General features: G+C 42.8%; 1 protein-coding gene across 1 annotated transcript in view; it reads right to left on the reverse strand.

Moving 5' to 3' along the window:
* Positions 1–3,984: 3,984 nt before the first annotated feature.
* The window catches only part of LOC110515097 (synaptic vesicle glycoprotein 2A), a 50,998-nt gene continuing 35,031 nt past the window's right edge, over positions 3,985–19,951 (reverse strand). Inside the window, exons 3-13 of the mRNA XM_021594142.3 lie at positions 15,649–15,829; positions 15,110–15,261; positions 14,657–14,790; positions 14,328–14,417; positions 13,817–13,924; positions 9,616–9,704; positions 9,062–9,226; positions 8,718–8,851; positions 7,170–7,376; positions 6,618–6,777; positions 3,985–5,912 (exon numbers count right to left, since the gene is read on the reverse strand). Of these exons, the coding sequence (XP_021449817.2) occupies positions 5,729–5,912; positions 6,618–6,777; positions 7,170–7,376; positions 8,718–8,851; positions 9,062–9,226; positions 9,616–9,704; positions 13,817–13,924; positions 14,328–14,417; positions 14,657–14,790; positions 15,110–15,261; positions 15,649–15,829 (1,604 nt within the window). The 3' untranslated portion in view covers positions 3,985–5,728. The remainder of the gene's footprint in view (positions 5,913–6,617; positions 6,778–7,169; positions 7,377–8,717; positions 8,852–9,061; positions 9,227–9,615; positions 9,705–13,816; positions 13,925–14,327; positions 14,418–14,656; positions 14,791–15,109; positions 15,262–15,648; positions 15,830–19,951) is intronic.

Here is a 19,951-nt window from a genome sequence, read left to right on the forward strand (position 1 = left end):
TGTCTTGTCCAGTGTCCTGTGAATTTAAGTATGCTCTCTCTAATTCTCTTTCTTTCTTTTCTCTTTCTTTCTTTCTTTCTCTCTCTATCTCAGAGGACCTGAGCCCTAGGACCATGCCTCAGGACTACCTGGCCTGATGACTCCTTGCTGTCCCCAGTCCACCTGGCCGTGTTGCTGCTCCAGTTTCAACTGTTCTGCCTGCGGCTATGGAACCCTGACCTGTTCACCGGATGTGCTACTTGTCCCATACCTGCTGTTTTCAACTCACTAGAGACAGCAGGAGCGGTAGAGATACTCTGAATGATCGGCTATGAAAAGCCAACTGACATTTACTCCTGAGGTGCTGACCTGTTGCACCCTCGACAACCACTGTGATTGTTACTATTTGACCCTGTTGGTCATCTATGAACATTTGAACATCTTGGCCATGTTCTGTTATAATCTCCACCCGGCACAGCCAGAAGAGGACTAGCCACCTCTCATAGCCTGGTTCCTCTCTAGGTTTCTTCCTAGGTTCTGGCCTTTCTAGGGAGTTTTTCCTAGCCACCATGCTTCTACACCTGCATTGCTTGCTGTTTGGAGTTTTAGGCTGAGTTTCTGTACAGCAATTTGTCACATCAGCTGATGTAAGAAGGGCTTTATAAATACATTTGTTTGATTGATTCTCCTATTGGGACAGCCGAATAACCCTTTGGATCAAATAACCCTTTTGGAACCGTTTTTGTGTGTAGCTTGCATCCAGTAGCTTGCTATCTGCTGTTAAGCCAGCTATTTTACAGCAGACTCTGCTTTACATAGCTACAGTATCTGTTATTTATAGCTTCAACATCTGTTCTTTAATACATGAATATGCAATGCTTCCCATTGACGTGGGCTAAATTATTTCACAACATACTATGACTAGCTACGTTAGCTTTCTAACGTTATCTAACTGGTTAGCTAGCTACTTGCAGTACTCACTGCCACATTGACTGCATTTCGTAGCCTCAAATAGTACCGTAGCTAGTTAGGGTTGTTATTCATAAATTAGCAAAGCTGTAATAACCCAAAGCGAGTAAATTTATTTGCAACCTACCTTTTCACAGCGTCCTCAGTTATCCAACGTACACAGGAAGTGCCGCGTGGTTTGGACTATCTTGTGACTTTGTAGTCTTTGTAGACGACCTGGGACTCATATTTGCAGCAGTAAATTGTAGTCTTTGTAGGCTAGTAAATCTAGTACTGGTGGAGGTTTGTTGCAAAGTACATTTTTTCTCAATGAGCTATTATGCCTGTTGGTGAAATTACATTGAACCAACGTGGAATAAGACATTGGATTGACATCTGTGGCCAGTGGGATTCTGTTCTGACCCCTAGGCACAAAAGTCAAGAAATCAATTTTTATCATTGATGATCAATTCGGTAAATTATATAATTACAAGGGTTTCATCATTAGGACAGTAGTTTATTTTTCTTTGCTATCCATTGCAGTTCTGAAAAGGTAAATAAATAAACGATGACAAATGATAAGAACAAATCTCACACACAAACTTTATAACAGAATCATGACGTTGTAACATTGAAGTATTCTTCATAACCAGTAGTATTTATTTTGATGTATTTACTTATATTCCATTTTCATTTACAAAATACACAAAATCGAAGACACCATACAATAGTACTCTGTCATTTACACTTCAGTTTTTTTGTCCTTTGTATTTTTTCATGGTTCCACATGTATACCGTATTGTAATTTCTAATATTATGATATATACTTACATACAAACAACTACAGATTCTACAGCACAGTACTATGACAGTGATAAATTCTCTGTTACATGTAATTAATTGCAATGTTTTCTTATTGACAAAAGCCTCCAAAGACCTAGGGGTAGTTTTAGAAGTGAATATAAGCCATTCAGTCCCATTTAGTAGAAGCCAACACACAGCATTTCAGTGGAAAAGGCCCAGCATATTATGTGTTTCATTTCCCAGTAGTGTTTTGGGTAGAGATAAAAGACAAACAATCTAACACTTATTGCTATAATTACGTTTTTGCACTCATGATTGACCGTTGACCGAGCAACAAGTTAAGAATACAAAAAAACCTTGTAACAGAATTGAAAATATGCAACTACAGGTACTAGAAACAATCTTGACTTAAAATATCCTGAACTGGTTCACTGAGAGAGTAAATAGATAGTTAAGCATTTCACAGCGTTCCATGTCGTACTATACAACATTAATATTGACATCCTTGTTTATCATTTCATGGGCGGTATAATTATGACAACATAGAGATAGGATATGGAAACACAGATCAGACATGCTGTAATGCTGATGCTGATTCTTCAATAACAAATGGAATATTTTAAGATTACTGCGCTTCTTCGAGGAATTGTGAATAAATGTACTTTCCGACAGACTGGCCATCCAAGTCCCAAATCAGTTCATAAAAACTGCTCCCCCTACCACAGGAATATTTTCATGGGGTCAAAGGTTATAAAGAGCTATAATATTTATTAATGATCTATGTTATATTTTATTTATTTTAATTTACATATTTAAATCTATATTCCAGTTTCTTTATGACATAGTATAAACTTAAGACATACAAAAATATTTGGCAATAATCAATGAGAGAAGTTACTCATGGCACACTTATAGATCGGCAGTCACTAAACCATCAGTGAATGGTTTGGATGTGTAGACTAATGCATGTCGATTTTGAGGAATGTGGTAACGGCTTGAAGTTCCTATATAGATTAAGGGGTCATACATTGAACGTACGATATGCTAGTTTATGGTAATGTGAACATAAAGTAAAGTTTTTTTATTTTATTTTTTTATTTTACCTTTATTTAACCAGGCAAGTCAGTTAAGAACAAATTCTTATTTTCAATGACGGCCTGGGAACAGTGGGTTAACTGCCTGTTCAGGGGCAGAACGACAGATTTGTACCTTGTCAGCTCGGGGGTTTGAACTCACAACCTTCCGGTTACTAGTCCAACGCTCTAACCACTAGGCTACCCTGCCGTGAGAGGTTGCTATGTCAATAAATAGTCAACTGCAACTACTGTAAATCAATGTATACTGATTATTTTGTGTGCTGTTCACAACTGCATGCGTGACTCATTTGGTACCAATGAATCATTTGGCTACTGTCTTAAATTGGTCGCTTGTAAGCAGTTATTGTGCGTACGTCAACTGCTCTACCTTCTGTTTCCCTTCATGTGCTAGCTACTGATATATTTTATGTCTCAAAGGTTTTGGTCTTTTCAAGAATGCAAGGCATTAACAACTGTGCATGTACAGCTAAGTACATTTAGTGCAATGGATTGGTCTTTATCTAGAATGCTGTTAAGTCTACATATGGCTGCTATCCTAAAAAATGGCAGTTTATGATCATTTCCTTTGTTGCTGAATCAGTGCTTTGTTGCTTTTCTGAGTTTGTTTCTTTGTAACATGCAATTGTGAACATACCACACTTGATCAATGTGCTTGCTATAAGGGGAATGTGGAACGTTGTTTGGTACCAAACCAATGTTCAGGAAATCTATGGATCAGATATCCCATGAGGACACTGCCCTTAGCAGTGTGTTTAGTCCTAGTCTATCATGTATGATAAAAAAAAACTCAGCGGAGGTGTGTAACATGTTAAATGTACCCATATATCATGATGTTCTAAGCTTCAAGGGTGGAAATCAAAGGAAAGTTATACTACTTCTATTTCAATGCTCGGTGAAATGTTTCCCATAAGCATCCAATAATGTTCCCCATCTCATCGAGGTTTAATTGTCGTTTTGATCATCCAATCAATAAAGCAGCGTTTACTTGTATCGCCACATCAGTTAATCATACTCCAAGTATCGGATAAAACAACTAATAAACAAGCTATCAAGAATCCACAAAAAACACCTCAGTATTGCAGGTCAAAGTTCAATATTGCACAGGCAAACAAGCACAGTCTCACACCCATATCAAAATAAAGAATAAAATATGGGCTATGATGTACATGATAGTATTTAATGACAGTGCATATATGTCCTTACCACTATAGTCCCTTTTGAAACACATTGCACCCAAAAGTAAATATATCATAAATAAGTACATCTTAAATATATCTTAATATCTTTCAAACTCAAAAATAAATATCAAATGGAATCTACTGAAAATATGTCACATTGTTGCAATGTTTCATGGAGGTTTACTACGTCCTTTCCATATCTTTGTGTCTTATTTTCAACATCTAGTTCCTGTTTCACAATATCACAAAAAATGAAAAGGTATGTTTCAGTTGTGCACATTAAAGTGGTTTGATGTGTTTAAGGGTTGCGAGAATGTTCCTGAAATCCAAGGTCAATGTTAGAACAGGCAAATTATATCAAAGGCAGTGTGATTTCTCTCGTAAAAAGGACATGGATTCAACATCTAACATCTGACTTATTGATCTACAGCAACATGATACACTTCAATGCCATTTTCGTATTGTGTTCTATCTTTTTGGCTAATTGTCCACGAATTCACTTATGCATACCACTTTCCAAAAACACATTTTCTACGAGCAAAACATAAAACCTCTGACAGATGGAACAAAGAAGGCATTTGTTACTACAGGATACATGACGCGAGAATGACGCTTGAACTGTGGGCTTTTAAACGTTTGTTTAAAACGTGACAATAATAATAACTATTGTAACAAATTGTGACAACAGTCCTATTTGCATTAGCAAACGTTTGTGCTTTAAATGTGGAATGTTTGAACAAAAGTGCTGTTCTAAAATGTACATGGCGAACAATGTGGGCTGAACAAATTTCAACATTGTCAGAAATGGAGATTTGAAGGATTGATTTGAGCAGCCGTTTATGATTGACTGAGATAAGAACGGCTAGAAAGAATGTTTTAAAGGGAAAAGCTCAACAGATCACTTTTGTCAACAGTCTCATTCAAACCATAATGAAAAGTAAACCTAGAATGTTCTAAAACCTATAAAATGGCAGTTATTTTGTACATAACATAAACACAAGACCTTGGAAGGTATGAACATGAGGAGAGGCCTTGGTTTAACTGAATGTTTTGGTTTACCCATTAAGTCAAAAATGGTTCAAATCAAGGCATAACGTATCATTTATGACTGACGTTCTACCATAGCAATGTAGACTCATGTAGATGGGAAGTGAGCTGAGCTTATCAGAGAAATTGGTGTGAATATGGATTGGATGGCTAGTGGTCATTTCTATTGCGGGCTATTGGCATGGCTCATAAACTAGACCCCATGTCCCTACCCCATAACCCCAGTAATCTGTCTTCATTTTGGGGACCTGCATCTAAACTACCTCCTCAACCCTCATAAACACATACACTCAGTGATTGAGATTGCACTGAACAAGGATTCAAGTTGGAACAGCTTCTGTTGGTCTAGGGGCAGAGTTTGGTTGCACTTCCCTTTCTCTACCAACTCACAGCCTATTCATAGGGATCAATGTTAAGCATCGGCAGCACAGTTCCACAGATCTTAGTAGTATAGAGATGTGTCTATCTAAACAGTACATCCAATATCAGGCAATCCACAATATTTACAGCTTGGTAGATATGTGCAGCATCTGCATTGAACTAATTCCTGTGAATAGGCTCTGACTTCAATGGGGCGTACAGGGCGGAGTTTAGGGGTTTCTTGGACTACTTGTTGTTCACAGTGTGGCTTACTCATTCTGACCCCCCATGTCGCCCCCTAGGGGTGTGGCCACACTATTGCAGCACCTGGCCCCGCGTCTCCGGCAGCTTGAACGCCAGGAAGCTGCCCGCTGCAAGCGCCCCGGAGGCGAACAGGATGGGCACAGCCTTGGTAATGCCCACGAAAGAGGTGAAGATGCTGATGCCCAACACGGCTGCCAGCTTACAGAGGGCGTTTAGAAAGCCAAACGCTGTGCATCTGGGAGGAGAGAGGAAGATCAGTCAGTTCCCTACTGACCTCTATTCAAACAGTCTCAGATTGAACTCATAATGTAACACCTGCAGGAGGACTGTTCAGCCAGATGGGCAGCACTACTACCCTTTCTGAAATTGGAAAATAATATTTAATCATGGTCCAATATTATTAAGCAAAAAGGCTTGAGGGGGTGTGGTAAATTGGCCATTTACCGCAAACCCCCGAGGTACCTTATTGCTATTATAAACTGGTTACCGACGTAATTAGAGCAGTACAAATAAATGTTTTGTCATACCCATGGTATACGGTCTGATATACCACGGCTGTCAGCCAATCAGCATTCAGGGCTCGAACCCCATTGATAATAATGAACAGCCAGTATGCTATGATGAGATCTCAGAGTTTTGAAATGGCCAGAAATGTTTCAGTCAACCCAGTTTACTGGGATATACAGATTATTATTTATTTTTTAGTATATGTTGGTTGAGGCAGTGCAGTGTTCACTCAGCCATGGGGTGGCAGTAAGGATTCCCACCCAGTTTCAAGATCCACTACCACCAATGCTCTTACACAGTACTACAACCTCCATTTTCCTCCATCTAGTGTAACCAATTACATCAAGGCACCACTTTTGCCAGTACACCCTGGAAGCTACAACCTTCCACAATGCCAAGGTTTTGGTGTGGCTCTCTGGTTGGCGTTTCCTACCTCTTGTCAGAGGGGTAAAGCTCCACCGTCAGCACGTCCAGGGCATTCCAGGAGGCGATGCTGATGCCCCCGAACAGACAGAGCAGAGCGATCATGGCCGACTCGCTGTTGCCAAACGACAGGAAGAAACAGCTGACACAAGAGATCACACTGGAGCCCGCTGAAGAGTGAGAGGAGAGGAGGGAAAGAGATGGGGAGGGAGGGAAAGGGAGGGAGATATAGGGTAAGGAGGGGTCAAGAGAGAGAGAGAGAGAGAGAGAGAGAGAGAGAGAGAGAGCGAGAGAGAGAGAAGAAGAGAGAGAGAAGAAGAGAGGGAAAATGAGTGAATCTATGAATATGTCATTTAATATGCCTGCTATTCTTGCTGAATCCATTTTGGCCGTTGTGAGACAGAAGATTCTGCCCAATCTACCATAGATTAAGCAGACTACATTTTGTTTTCTTAAGGTTGCTGATCTCTATGTGTCGAAGACATGCACCAACAGTACAGTGCAAAATCAGATGACACCCTTGTAGCCGTGACGACACTGTCGCCTCTCCTCGCTCTATTACCCAGCATCCTCAGCCGTCCGATCTTGTCCATGAGCAGCGCCGACACAATGTTGCCGGGCAACACGGCCAGGGTGCCCAGGAAGCTGACAAAGTATATCATGTAGGCACTGTTCTCGTCGCTGAAGTCGCTAAGCATGCAGCCCTCCTTGTTGTGCAGGAAGGTGCTGTTGACCAGTTTGCTGTTGATCAGCCTGTACTTGAACAGATCTGTTGGGGAGAGGGGGGGGGGTGTTATTGACGAGAATTGTGGTTAATTCGATTCAATGTAGGGATAGACTTTAATGCATTCTGTACTGCTGGTATCTTTAACGTCAGCTGAGATCAGCTGAGATGATGGTACTGTGTTCATATGAGATATATGAACACAATACCATAAACTACAGTCATTCTAATGGATGAATGACAGAATATGAACTGGGGCGTAAGGTTCGCATATATAGGGCCTATTCAATGAGTTACAAAATAAAATACATTCATAATACTGAATTCTTTATTGGCGTTGTACATGAGAGACCGGTGTGTCCATACTGTCCAAGCCTAACCTCTGACCTCCAACCTCTAGGTTTTGCTCTGCTGTACTTCTCAGTATAAATCCATCATGTGGTTGGTCCCATAGTGGGTTAACATCCTACACTATGGCAACAATCTAGCAGCTTCTAGCTCTTAGTGGGAAAGAACAGAGAGATTAAGCATTAAAGCAGTAGTAGTGAAATGGCTTTTTAATTCAAATGCAAATGAGTAGCTCCTGCATGGCATTGATAGCAGCAGAGTGATTGCTTGACTAGCCTAATGACGGACAAACACCTAACAGAACGAGAGGGAGGCGTTTAGATCGTCACTATCGTACTGCTCTGATAACGTCTTGAGAGAGACAGAGAAAGAGAGAGCGAGAGAGACTAAGCCATTGTGGGCTTGTGTTTGGCTGATAATAGGTTTCCATCGTTGTAATGCCAGAGATAAAATTGGATTCTGCCGATGGATCGAGAGGACTTCAAGCTCATCAATTTTGCCCATCTTTTGTCATCAGCCATACAGATGAATCATCTTCTTGTGCAGGCTGCCTTTGTTTTGGAAAAATCTATCATTCAGTTTGAGATGACTGACAGTTATGTAATTTGCAGGCTGAAGTAAAATAGCATTGGGGCTGTGTTGCTAGGATACCTCTCTCTGTCTGCATTGCCTCATTATGTTACAGGGCCATGGAGTAGAGTGATGGTAATTGAGCCATTTTGTCTTGTATGAAGAATATAATTGGAGCTGATTCTCTGCTCTGTTTCTGGCTCTGTTTCTGTAAGAGAGGTTTAACACCTTAGCAAGAAATGCATACGACCTATATGAACAATATAAGACATGTTTATCTCCTTAGACAACAATATGGCATACAATTGTATTTTATCTGTCAATCAAACACAGAAGCCACTAACACAATTGAGATTACAGTACTTAGATGAGTTAATGAAGGGGAAAACCCTTATAAGCAAAACAAGACATTCACAACTTATAAACACTGATACAACACTCATCAGCAGAGAGTTGAAAACAACCGACCTGTGTTATAGAAGAGGGTGGCGATGAAGGTGCAGTTCTTGAAGAAGGTGTTGCTGGAGGTGATGTCTTCAAAGTAGCACTCCTCAAACAGAGAATCCTCGAACACCATGGACTTCATCTTCAGATTCATAAACCTGTCAGAGACAGGGAGACAGAGGGGGAGAGGGAGAGAATCAGGGAGGGAGAGAGAGAGAGAGAGAGAGAGAGAGAGAGAGAGAGAGAGAGATACAGAGTTTGTTTTAACATCAGAATGACTGACTGACCCTTGACCTGTATGAATGGCTTGGTACCCTGCTGTGTTCCCATGACAACGCTGGTGAGGGAAGAGGGAAAGGGGGACCTACTTGTTGTTGAAGTACTCTCCGTTGCGGTGCACCTGGTTTTCCAGGGTGAAGTTAAAGGTGACGTGCTCCACCTTCTCCTTGATGAAGACCTTGGTGCGCGAGGAGTACTCCTGCTTCTGGAGATACTTGATCATGTCAGGGAACCACACCGTCAGCCCATAGTAACTGAGGGAGAGAAGGGAGATGGATGTTAAGACAGACGTAGGGATCATGATGATCAACTTAACATAATCCACTTAGAAGGGATAGGACACTAATTACATCATCAATATCAGTAATATCAAACTACATTTTCACTTGAGTCAGACACAATCAAATCAAAGTTTATTGGTCATGTACACACATATGCAGGTGTTATAGCAGGTGCAGTGAAATGCTTATGTTTCTAGCGCCAACAATGCAGCAGAATGCCTCGCAAATACAATACTAATACACAAATAATAAAAAAATTGAAACAAGAAGTTAAGTTAGTTTATTATACCTGTAGTTCATTCTATGCGAACATGACTTTGGCTGTAAATGACCTGAAAAAAGTTTTGGGAGCGTGACTTTACCTGAACGACATAGAGAACCACACAGCCATCATCATGAGAGTGGTGCGGCGGTACTCAGGAGAGAATATGGCCAGGAAGTTGCTCCACACCTACAGGGAGGTTCACACACACACACACACACACACACACACACACACACACACACACACAAACGGACAAACACACGCAAACAATATATCTCAAAGGAAATCTCTCTACAATCTACAACAGCAATAAATAAACATAAAGTTCCACGTTCCACACAAGCCAACAGTAAACACAGCTAGTGAACATAGCTAGTAAACACAGCTAGTAAACATAGCTAGTAAACACAGCTAGTAAACACAGCTAGTGAACACAGCTAGTGAACATAGCTAGTAAACACAGCTAGTAAACACAGCTAGTAAACACAGCTAGTAAACACAGCTAGTGAACACAGCTAGTAAACACAGCTAGTGAACATAGCTAGTAAACACAGCTAGTAAACACAGCTAGTAAACACAGCTAGTGAACATAGCTAGTAAACACAGCTAGTGAACATAGCTAGTAAACACAGCTAGTAAACACAGCTAGTAAACACAGCTAGTAAACACAGCTAGTGAACATAGCTAGTAAACACAGCTAGTAAACATAGCTAGTAAACACAGCTAGTAAACACAGCTAGTAAACATAGCTAGTAAAGACAGCTAGTAAACATAGCTAGTAAACACAGCTAGTAAACACAGCTAGTAAACGCAGCTAGTGAACACAGCTAGTGAACATAGCTAGTAAACACAGCTAGTAAACATAGCTAGTAAACATATCTAGTAAACACAGCTAGTAAACACAGCTAGTAAACATAGCTAGGTAATCTCTGCACACAGGCACTTTATAAACAACGGGGGCTCATATACAAACAATTGTTCCAGTCTCTCATTCTGTAGTTAAGAGCATATAAACATGAACCTTCTCTGTTCTCTTTGATAGTAATAGCAGTGGTGATTGTCTATCAGAGAGGTATGTGAGACTATAGTAGCCTAGCGGTTAGAGCGTTGGGCCAGTCACAGAAAGGTCGCTGGTTTGAATACCTGAGCCAACAAGGTGAAAAATCTGTCGATCTGCCCTTGATCAAGGTGCTTAACCCTAATTTCCTCCAGGGGAGCTGGACTACTACGGCTGACCCTGTAAACCAACACATTTCACTGCACCTATCTGGTGTATGTGACAATAAAACATGTTTTTTGTTATACAGATACTATTTAGTTTAGCTAGAACATAGCACATTTTTGTTAGACCAATGATGAGCATTCAAACTGTAGAAGAAGAAGAAGAAGAAGGAAGGATAATCCTCCCATTCTTGTTAAACTATTCACTCAATTTAGCCCCAGTTGACCAAAGATCCTTAGGAGAGCAAGTGAAACATTACAATCATCTCTGAACAGGTGAAGGTAGAGTATGTTACCTGGTTGAACAGGTTAAGGTAGAGTATGTTACCTGGTTGAACAGGTTGAGGTAGAGTATGTTACCTGGTTGAACAGGTTATTAAGGTAGAGTATGTTACCTGGTTGAACAGGTTAAGGTAGAGTATGTTACCTGGTTGAACAGGTTAAGGTAGAGTATGTTACCTGGTTGAACAGGTTGAGGTAGAGTATGTTACCTGGTTGAACAGGTTATTAAGGTAGAGTATGTTACCTGGTTGAACAGGTTATTAAGGTAGAGTATGTTACCTGGTTGAACAGGTTATTAAGGTAGAGTATGTTACCTGGTTGAACAGGTTATTAAGGTAGAGTATGTTACCTGGTTGAACAGGTTATTAAGGTAGAGTATGTTACCTGGTTGAACAGGTTATTAAGGTAGAGTATGTTACCTGGTTGAACAGGTTAAGGTAAAGTATGTTACCTGGTTGAACAGGTTGAGGTAGAGTATGTTACCTGGTTGAACAGGTTAAGGTAGAGTATGTTACCTGGTTGAACAGGTTAAGGTAGAGTATGTTACCTGGTTGAACAGGTTAAGGTAAAGTATGTTACCTGGTTGAACAGGTTATTAAGGTAGAGTATGTTACCTGGTTGAACAGGTTAAGGTAAAGTATGTTACCTGGTTGAACAGGTTGAGGTAGAGTATGTTACCTGGTTGAACAGGTTGAGGTAGAGTATGTTACCTGGTTGAACAGGTTAAGGTAAAGTATGTTACCTGGTTGAACAGGTTAAGGTAGAGGATGTTACCTGGTTGAACAGGTTAAGGTAAAGTATGTTACCTGGTTGAACAGGTTAAGGTAAAGTATGTTACCTGGTTGAACAGGTTAAGGTAGAGTATGTTACCTGGTTGAACAGGTTAAGGTAGAGTATGTTACCTGGTTGAACAGGTTATTAAGGTAGAGTATGTTACCTGGTTGAACAGGTTGAGGTAGAGTATGTTACCTGGTTGAACAGGTTGAGGTAGAGTATGTTACCTGGTTGAACAGGTTAAGGTAGAGTATGTTACCTGGTTGAACAGGTTGAGGTAGAGTATGTTACCTGGTTGAACAGGTTATTAAGGTAGAGTATGTTACCTGGTTGAACAGGTTAAGGTATAGTATGTTACCTGGTTGAACAGGTTAAGGTAGAGTATGTTACCTGGTTGAACAGGTTATTAAGGTAGAGTATGTTACCTGGTTGAACAGGTTATTAAGGTAGAGTATGTTACCTGGTTGAACAGGTTATTAAGGTAGAGTATGTTACCTGGTTGAACAGGTTATTAAGGTAGAGTATGTTACCTGGTTGAACAGGTTAAGGTAGAGTATGTTACCTGGTTGAACAGGTTAAGGTAGAGTATGTTACCTGGTTGAACAGGTTGAGGTAGAGTATGTTACCTGGTTGAACAGGTTATTAAGGTAGAGTATGTTACCTGGTTGAACAGGTTATTAAGGTAGAGTATGTTACCTGGTTGAACAGGTTATTAAGGTAGAGTATGTTACCTGGTTGAACAGGTTATTAAGGTAGAGTATGTTACCTGGTTGAACAGGTTATTAAGGTAGAGTATGTTACCTGGTTGAACAGGTTAAGGTAAAGTATGTTACCTGGTTGAACAGGTTGAGGTAGAGTATGTTACCTGGTTGAACAGGTTAAGGTAGAGTATGTTACCTGGTTGAACAGGTTAAGGTAGAGTATGTTACCTGGTTGAACAGGTTAAGGTAAAGTATGTTACCTGGTTGAACAGGTTATTAAGGTAGAGTATGTTACCTGGTTGAACAGGTTAAGGTAAAGTATGTTACCTGGTTGAACAGGTTGAGGTAGAGTATGTTACCTGGTTGAACAGGTTGAGGTAGAGTATGTTACCTGGTTGAACAGGTTAAGGTAAAGTATGTTACCTGGTTGAACAGGTTAAGGTAGAGGATGTTACCTGGTTGAACAGGTTAAGGTAAAGTATGTTACCTGGTTGAACAGGTTAAGGTAAAGTATGTTACCTGGTTGAACAGGTTAAGGTAGAGTATGTTACCTGGTTGAACAGGTTAAGGTAGAGTATGTTACCTGGTTGAACAGGTTATTAAGGTAGAGTATGTTACCTGGTTGAACAGGTTGAGGTAGAGTATGTTACCTGGTTGAACAGGTTGAGGTAGAGTATGTTACCTGGTTGAACAGGTTAAGGTAGAGTATGTTACCTGGTTGAACAGGTTGAGGTAGAGTATGTTACCTGGTTGAACAGGTTATTAAGGTAGAGTATGTTACCTGGTTGAACAGGTTAAGGTAAAGTATGTTACCTGGTTGAACAGGTTATTAAGGTAGAGTATGTTACCTGGTTGAACAGGTTATTAAGGTAGAGTATGTTACCTGGTTGAACAGGTTATTAAGGTAGAGTATGTTACCTGGTTGAACAGGTTATTAAGGTAGAGTATGTTACCTGGTTGAACAGGTTAAGGTAGAGTATGTTACCTGGTTGAACAGGTTAAGGTAGAGTATGTTACCTGGTTGAACAGGTTATTAAGGTAGAGTATGTTACCTGGTTGAACAGGTTATTAAGGTAGAGTATGTTACCTGGTTGAACAGGTTAAGGTAAAGTATGTTACCTGGTTGAACAGGTTAAGGTAGAGGATGTTACCTGGTTGAACAGGTTATTAAGGTAGAGTATGTTACCTGGTTGAACAGGTTAAGGTAAAGTATGTTACCTGGTTGAACAGGTTAAGGTAGAGTATGTTACCTGGTTGAACAGGTTATTAAGGTAGAGTATGTTACCTGGTTGAACAGGTTATTAAGGTAGAGTATGTTACCTGGTTGAACAGGTCAGCCAGCCTCATCCTCCATCTCTGGTGCCAGGCGGTGCCCTCTCCCATGTCCACCAGCTCATCCATCTGCTTAACTGTCTTGATGGTGGTCACCTAGGGGCAACAACACAACTCAGTCACACTAACTTCCTTAACATAATTACTCCCTAAACAAGTTTTTCAAAGCTTAATTCAGAGCTTAATTCATCCTCAAATAACTAATAAGTTCAAGCTAATTCATGCAAATTGAACAAGGGTCCTCCTTACTGTAAATGTATGAGACAGGCTGTGATTGCTCAGAGGCGGGATTTGCTAGATGATTCATGAATATAAAAATGTCCCCTCATTTCTTTTTCTGAATAAAAGACTGCTTCACTTCACAGACTAGATGTGTCTGATCTGGGTTTTATAGTAGTTTAGGATGGATGTACTGTGTGTGCATGTGTGTGTGTGTGTGTGGGGGGGTGTGTGTGTGTGTGTGTGTGTGTGTGTGTGTGTGTGTGTGTGTGTCACTCACAGAGAAGACCCTCTCTGGGTAGCCCTTCGCCCTCATGTTGGTGTCATGGACCTGCTTCAGAATCATCCAAGCCTCATCGTGTTTCCCATTCTACAACAGACAAGACAGACACATTTGTCTAATGAATAGCTAAATAAATAGGAGCTCATTATAGTATATTTGTGAGGAAAATCAGGATCCCAGCAGCTGTATATTGAAAGTAGCTACTGTAGGTGTCATGATATTCAAACACAGCAGTAAGTCCCAAGTTAAACCCAAGATGATAAACGATGCCTTGGGTAGCTACTATGATTTTTTGTTATATTTTCATTGGTGGTTGGTGGACTGACCTCCAGGAAGAAGCGTGGGCTCTCGGGCATTGTGGTGAGGGCAGAGATGGCTGCCACAGAGGGGAAGGCACACACTAACACAAAGACACGCCAGCTGTGGAATTGGTACGCAGAGCCCATCTGGAAACTCCAGCCTGGGACAGGGACATACAGAGGTTGAAGAACTATGGTGCAAGGGTCATACCAGAGAGCAGTACACAGGACGATAAGCATATGCATCCATGTTTGATAGGAGCATAACAAAGAATGTAATGATTGTTTCTGTGTGTATAAACAGTGTGCATTCAATTGTATTTAAATGTACAGAATGTGTAATCTTTGCTTGGAAACCAAATTTCACTCTGGGGTGGTAGAAATGAACCGACGAACAACCCCCCAACCGACTCACTGATTTGTTGATTGATTCATTGAGTGATTGACTGGTAGGTTGATTGGTTCATTGACATTTCTTACCATAGTGGGGGATGATGGCCCAGGCCATGGCAGAGGCGTAGATGCCACCGATCATCCAGAACATGCAGAGCCAGCTGAGGTGCTCTCCTCTCTTCTCCTGGGCCAGGAACTCAGAATAGTAGGAGAACACGATGGGGATGGAGCCACCGATGCTGCAGAGAGAGAGAGAGAGAGAGAGAGAGAGAGAAGGAGACAGAGAGAGGGATAAAGCGGGAGGAGAGAGAGAGAGAGAGAGAGAGAGAGAGAGAGAGAGAGAGAGAGAAATAGAGACAGAAAGAGAGGTAATAAAGTCTCTTCAGGCTATTAAGCCAGTTAAATAATCTGTGCCAGCACAATAACATTGTCAACATCAATAATAGATAGGCTTCATACACATTTCATCCAGTTGATTTAACCAAGCTGGGATCGCTTTCAGACTTCCAGCTTTGGGAGTCATTGTGGGGCACATTAATTTTGGCATAATTTACAGTCGGCACTAGTATTTATAGCCAAGTTGTTCTCAGAGGAGAAGGGGTGTGTGACACAGCATGCTTCCTTACCCCACACCGGAGAGCAGACGGCATAAAAGGAAGGAGCTGTATCCTTGAACGAAGGAGGAGAAGAAGGCAAACACACTGTTGATGGAGAGGGAGATGAGGAGGGTCTGTCGCCGTCCAATCCGGTCGGCCAGGCCGCCCCACAGGAAGGCCCCCACCATCATCCCCAGGTACACAATAAGACCTGAAAGAGGGAGAGAGAGAGAAGGGGTGGGGAAGTGGGAAGGAGAACAAGGGAGAGAGAGAGAAAGAGGAGAAAAGGTGAGAGGGAATATAGGGATGGAGGGGGAGAGAGAAGGTTATTAATACCTATTAGGGTTATTATAAAAAAGGGTTCCAAAATGGTTATTTCGCTGTCCCCATAGGAGAACCCTTTTTGGTTCCAGGTAGAACTATTTTGGGGTCCACGTAGAACCCTCTGCGTAAAGGGTTCTACATGGAACTCAAAGAGGTTCTACCTGGAAATAAAAGTGTTCTACCCGGAACGAAAAATTGTTTTTCAAAGGGTTCTCCTATGGGGACAGCCAAAGAACCCCTTTAGATTCTAGATAGCACCTATTTTTCTAAAAGTGTATGGATCATAGAAATAGAATGGATGGAACGGGCGTCCCCATTCAAGTCAATGATGGTGTAATGGGTGGACAGCCATTGTGAGTGTACCCATAGGAGCAAATCAGGAAGTAAAAGCAGGAAGTGTACCCATCAATCTCTGCCGTGATTTTTTGACTCAACTCAACTGACATTACAAAAATGAGCCACATCAGTTAGCATCATGTGAATGAACATTCTAAACTCAGAAAAAAAAGAAAGAGAAGAAACATCTTCTCACTGTCAAATGCGTTTGTTTCCCAGAAAACTTAACATGTGTAAATATCTGTATGAACATAACAAGATTCAACAACTGAGACATAAACTGAACAAGTTCCACAGACATGTGACTAACAGAAATGGAATAATGTGTCCCTGAACAAAGGGATGGTCAAAATCAAAAGTAACAGTCAGTCTCTGGTGTGGCCACCAGCTGCATTAAGTACTGCAGTGCATCTCCTCCTCATGGACTGCACCAGATTTGCCAGTTCTTGCTGTGAGATGTTACCCCACTCTTCCACCACGGCACCTGCAAGTTCCCGGACATTTCTGGGGGGAATGACCCTAGTCCTCACCCTCTGATCCAACAGGTCCCAGACGTGCTCAATGGGATTGAGATCCGGGCTCTTCGTTGGCCATGGCAGAACACTGGCATTCCTGTCTTGCAGGAAATCAAGCATAGAACGAGCAGTATGGCTGGTGACATTGTCATGCTGGAGGGTCATGTCAGGATGAGCCTGCAGGAAGGGTACCACATGAGGGAGGAGGATGTCTTCCCTTCAACGCACAGTGTTGAGATTGCCTGCAATGACAACAAGCTCAGTCCAATGATGCTGTGACACACCGCCCCAGACCATGACAGACCCTCCACCTCCAAATCGATCCCGTTCCAGAGTACAGGCCTCGGTGTAATGCTCATTCCTTCGACGATAAATGCGAATCCGACCATCATCCCCGGTGAGACAAAACCGCGACTCATCAGTGAAGAGCACTTTTTGCCAATCCTGTCTGGTCCAGCGACAGTGGGTTGGTGCCCATAGGCAATGTTGTTGCCGGTGATGTCTGGTGAGGACCTGCCTTACAACAGGCCTACAAGCCCTCAATCCAGCCTCTTTTAGCCTAGAGTCAGTAGAAAGGCCTCTTTAGTGTCCTAAGTTTTCATAACTGTGACCTTAATTGCCTACCGTCTGTAAGCTGTTAGTGTCATGTATTGTCATGTTGTGTCTTGTTCCTGTTCTTTCTCTTCACCCTGTCTCCCTCTGCTGGTCGTATTAGGTTACCTTTTCTTACCCTCCTTCCCCCAGCTGTTCCTTGTCTCCTCTAACTACCTCGTTCACCCCTTTTCCCACCTGTTCCCTTTTTCCCTCTGATTAGGTCTCTATATCTCTCTCTGTTCCTGCTTCTGTCTTTGTCGGATTCTCGTTTGTGTTTCTCATGCCTGAACCAGACTATCGTCGTGTTTGCTGCAACCTTGTCCTGTCCTGTCGGAATCTGCCAGTTCATCTAACCTTGTCCTGTCCTGTCGGAATCTGCCTGTCCATCTGAGCCTACATGTGTTTCGTCATTAAAGAAACTCTGTTTTGTTAATTCGCTTTTGGGTCCTCATTCACGCACCTGACAGAAGAATCCGACCAAGAATGGACCCAGCGACTTCGGATCCTCTCCACTCAGCCGTCGAGATCCAGGGAGCGATGCTAGGCAGACACGAGCAGGAATTGTCTGCTGCTCGACATGCCGTTGAGACCCTGGCCGCCCAAGTCTCCAACCTCACAGAACAGGTTCACCATCTCCGCCTCGATCCACCGGCCACTTCCAGGGCTTTCGAATCTCCGGAGCCCAGAATCAATAACCCGCCGTGTTACTCTGGGGAGCCCACTGAATGCCGCTCGTTCCTCACCCAGTGTGATATTGTGTTTTCTCTCCAGCCCAACACTTACTCCAGGAGCACTGCTCGTATCGCCTACGTCATATCTCTCCTTACTGGACGGGCTCGTGAGTGGGGCACGGCAATCTGGGAGGCAAGGGCTGAGTGTACTAACCAGTATCAGGACTTTAAGGAGGAGGTGATACGGGTTTTTGATCGATCTGTTTTTGGGGAGGAAGCTTCCAGGGTCCTGTCTTCCCTATGTCAAGGTAATCGATCCATAACAGACTACTCTATTGAGTTTCGCACTCTTGCTGCCTCCAGTGACTGGAACGAGCCGGCTTTGCTCGCTCGTTTTCTGGAGGGTCTCCGCGCGGAGGTAAAGGATGAGATTCTCTCCCGGGAGGTTCCTTCCAGCGTGGATTCCTTGATTGAACTCGCTATTCGCATAGAGCGACGGGTTGATCTTCGTCACCGAGCTCGTGGAAAGGAGCTCGCGTTCTCCGTTGCCCCCCTCTCCGCATCACTACCATCTTCCTCTGCCGGCTCGGGTGCTGAGCCTATGCAGCTGGGAGGTATCCGCATCTCGACTAAAGAGAGGGAACGGAGAATCACCAACCGCCTCTGTCTCTATTGCGGTTCCGCTGGTCATTTTGTCACTTCATGTCCAGTAAAAGCCAGAGCTCATCAGTAAGCGGAGGGCTACTGGTGAGCGCTACTACTCCTGTCTCTCCTTCAAGATCCTGCACTACCTTGTCGGTCCATCTACGCTGGACCGGTTCGTCAGCTTCCTGCAGTGCCTTGATAGACTCTGGGGCGGAGGGCTGTTTTATGGACGAGACCTGGGCTCGGGAACATGACATTCCTCTCAGACAGTTAAGGGAGCCCACGGCCTTGTTCGCTTTGGATGGTAGTCCTCTCCCCAGGATTCAGCGTGAGACGCTACCTTTAACCCTCACTGTCTCTGGTAATCATAGCGAAACCATTTCTTTTTTGATTTTTCGTTCACCTTTTACACCTGTTGTTTTGGGCCATCCCTGGCTAGTTTGTCATAATCCTTCTATTAATTGGTCTAGTAATTCTATCCTCTCCTGGAACGTCTCTTGTCATGTGAAATGTTTAATGTCTGCTATCCCTCCTGTTTCCTCTGTCTCTTCTTCACAGGAGGAGCCTGGTGATTTGACAGGGGTGCCGGAGGAATATCACGATCTGCGCACGGTGTTCAGTAGGTCCAGGGCCACCTCTCTTCCTCCACACCGGTCGTATGATTGTAGTATTGATCTCCTTCCGGGAACCACTCCCCCCCGGGGTAGACTATACTCTCTGTCGGCTCCCGAACGTAAGGCTCTCGAAGATTATTTGTCTGTAGCTCTTGACGCCGGTACCATAGTCCCCTCCTCCTCTCCCGCCGGAGCGGGGTTTTTTTTTGTCAAGAAGAAGGACGGGTCTCTGCGTCCCTGCATAGATTATCGAGGGCTGAATGACATAACAGTGAAGAATCGTTATCCGCTTCCTCTTATGTCTTCAGCCTTCGAGATCCTGCAGGGAGCCAGGTTTTTCACTAAGTTGGACCTTCGTAACGCTTACCATCTCGTGCGCATCAGGGAGGGGGACGAGTGGAAGACGGCATTTAACACTCCGTTAGGGCACTTTGAATACCGGGTTCTTCCTTTCGGCCTCGCTAACGCTCCAGCTGTCTTTCAGGCATTAGTCAATGACGTCCTGAGAGACATGCTGAACATCTTTGTTTTCGTTTACCTTGACGATATCCTGATTTTTTCACCGTCACTCCAGATTCATGTTCAGCACGTTCGACGTGTCCTCCAGCGCCTTTTAGAGAATTGTCTTTTTGTG

The sequence above is a fragment of the Oncorhynchus mykiss genome, chromosome 3, assembly GCF_057628025.1.
Source record: "Oncorhynchus mykiss isolate SJ-2025 chromosome 3, ASM5762802v1, whole genome shotgun sequence".
In the NCBI taxonomy this organism is placed as follows: Eukaryota; Metazoa; Chordata; class Actinopteri; order Salmoniformes; family Salmonidae; genus Oncorhynchus; species Oncorhynchus mykiss.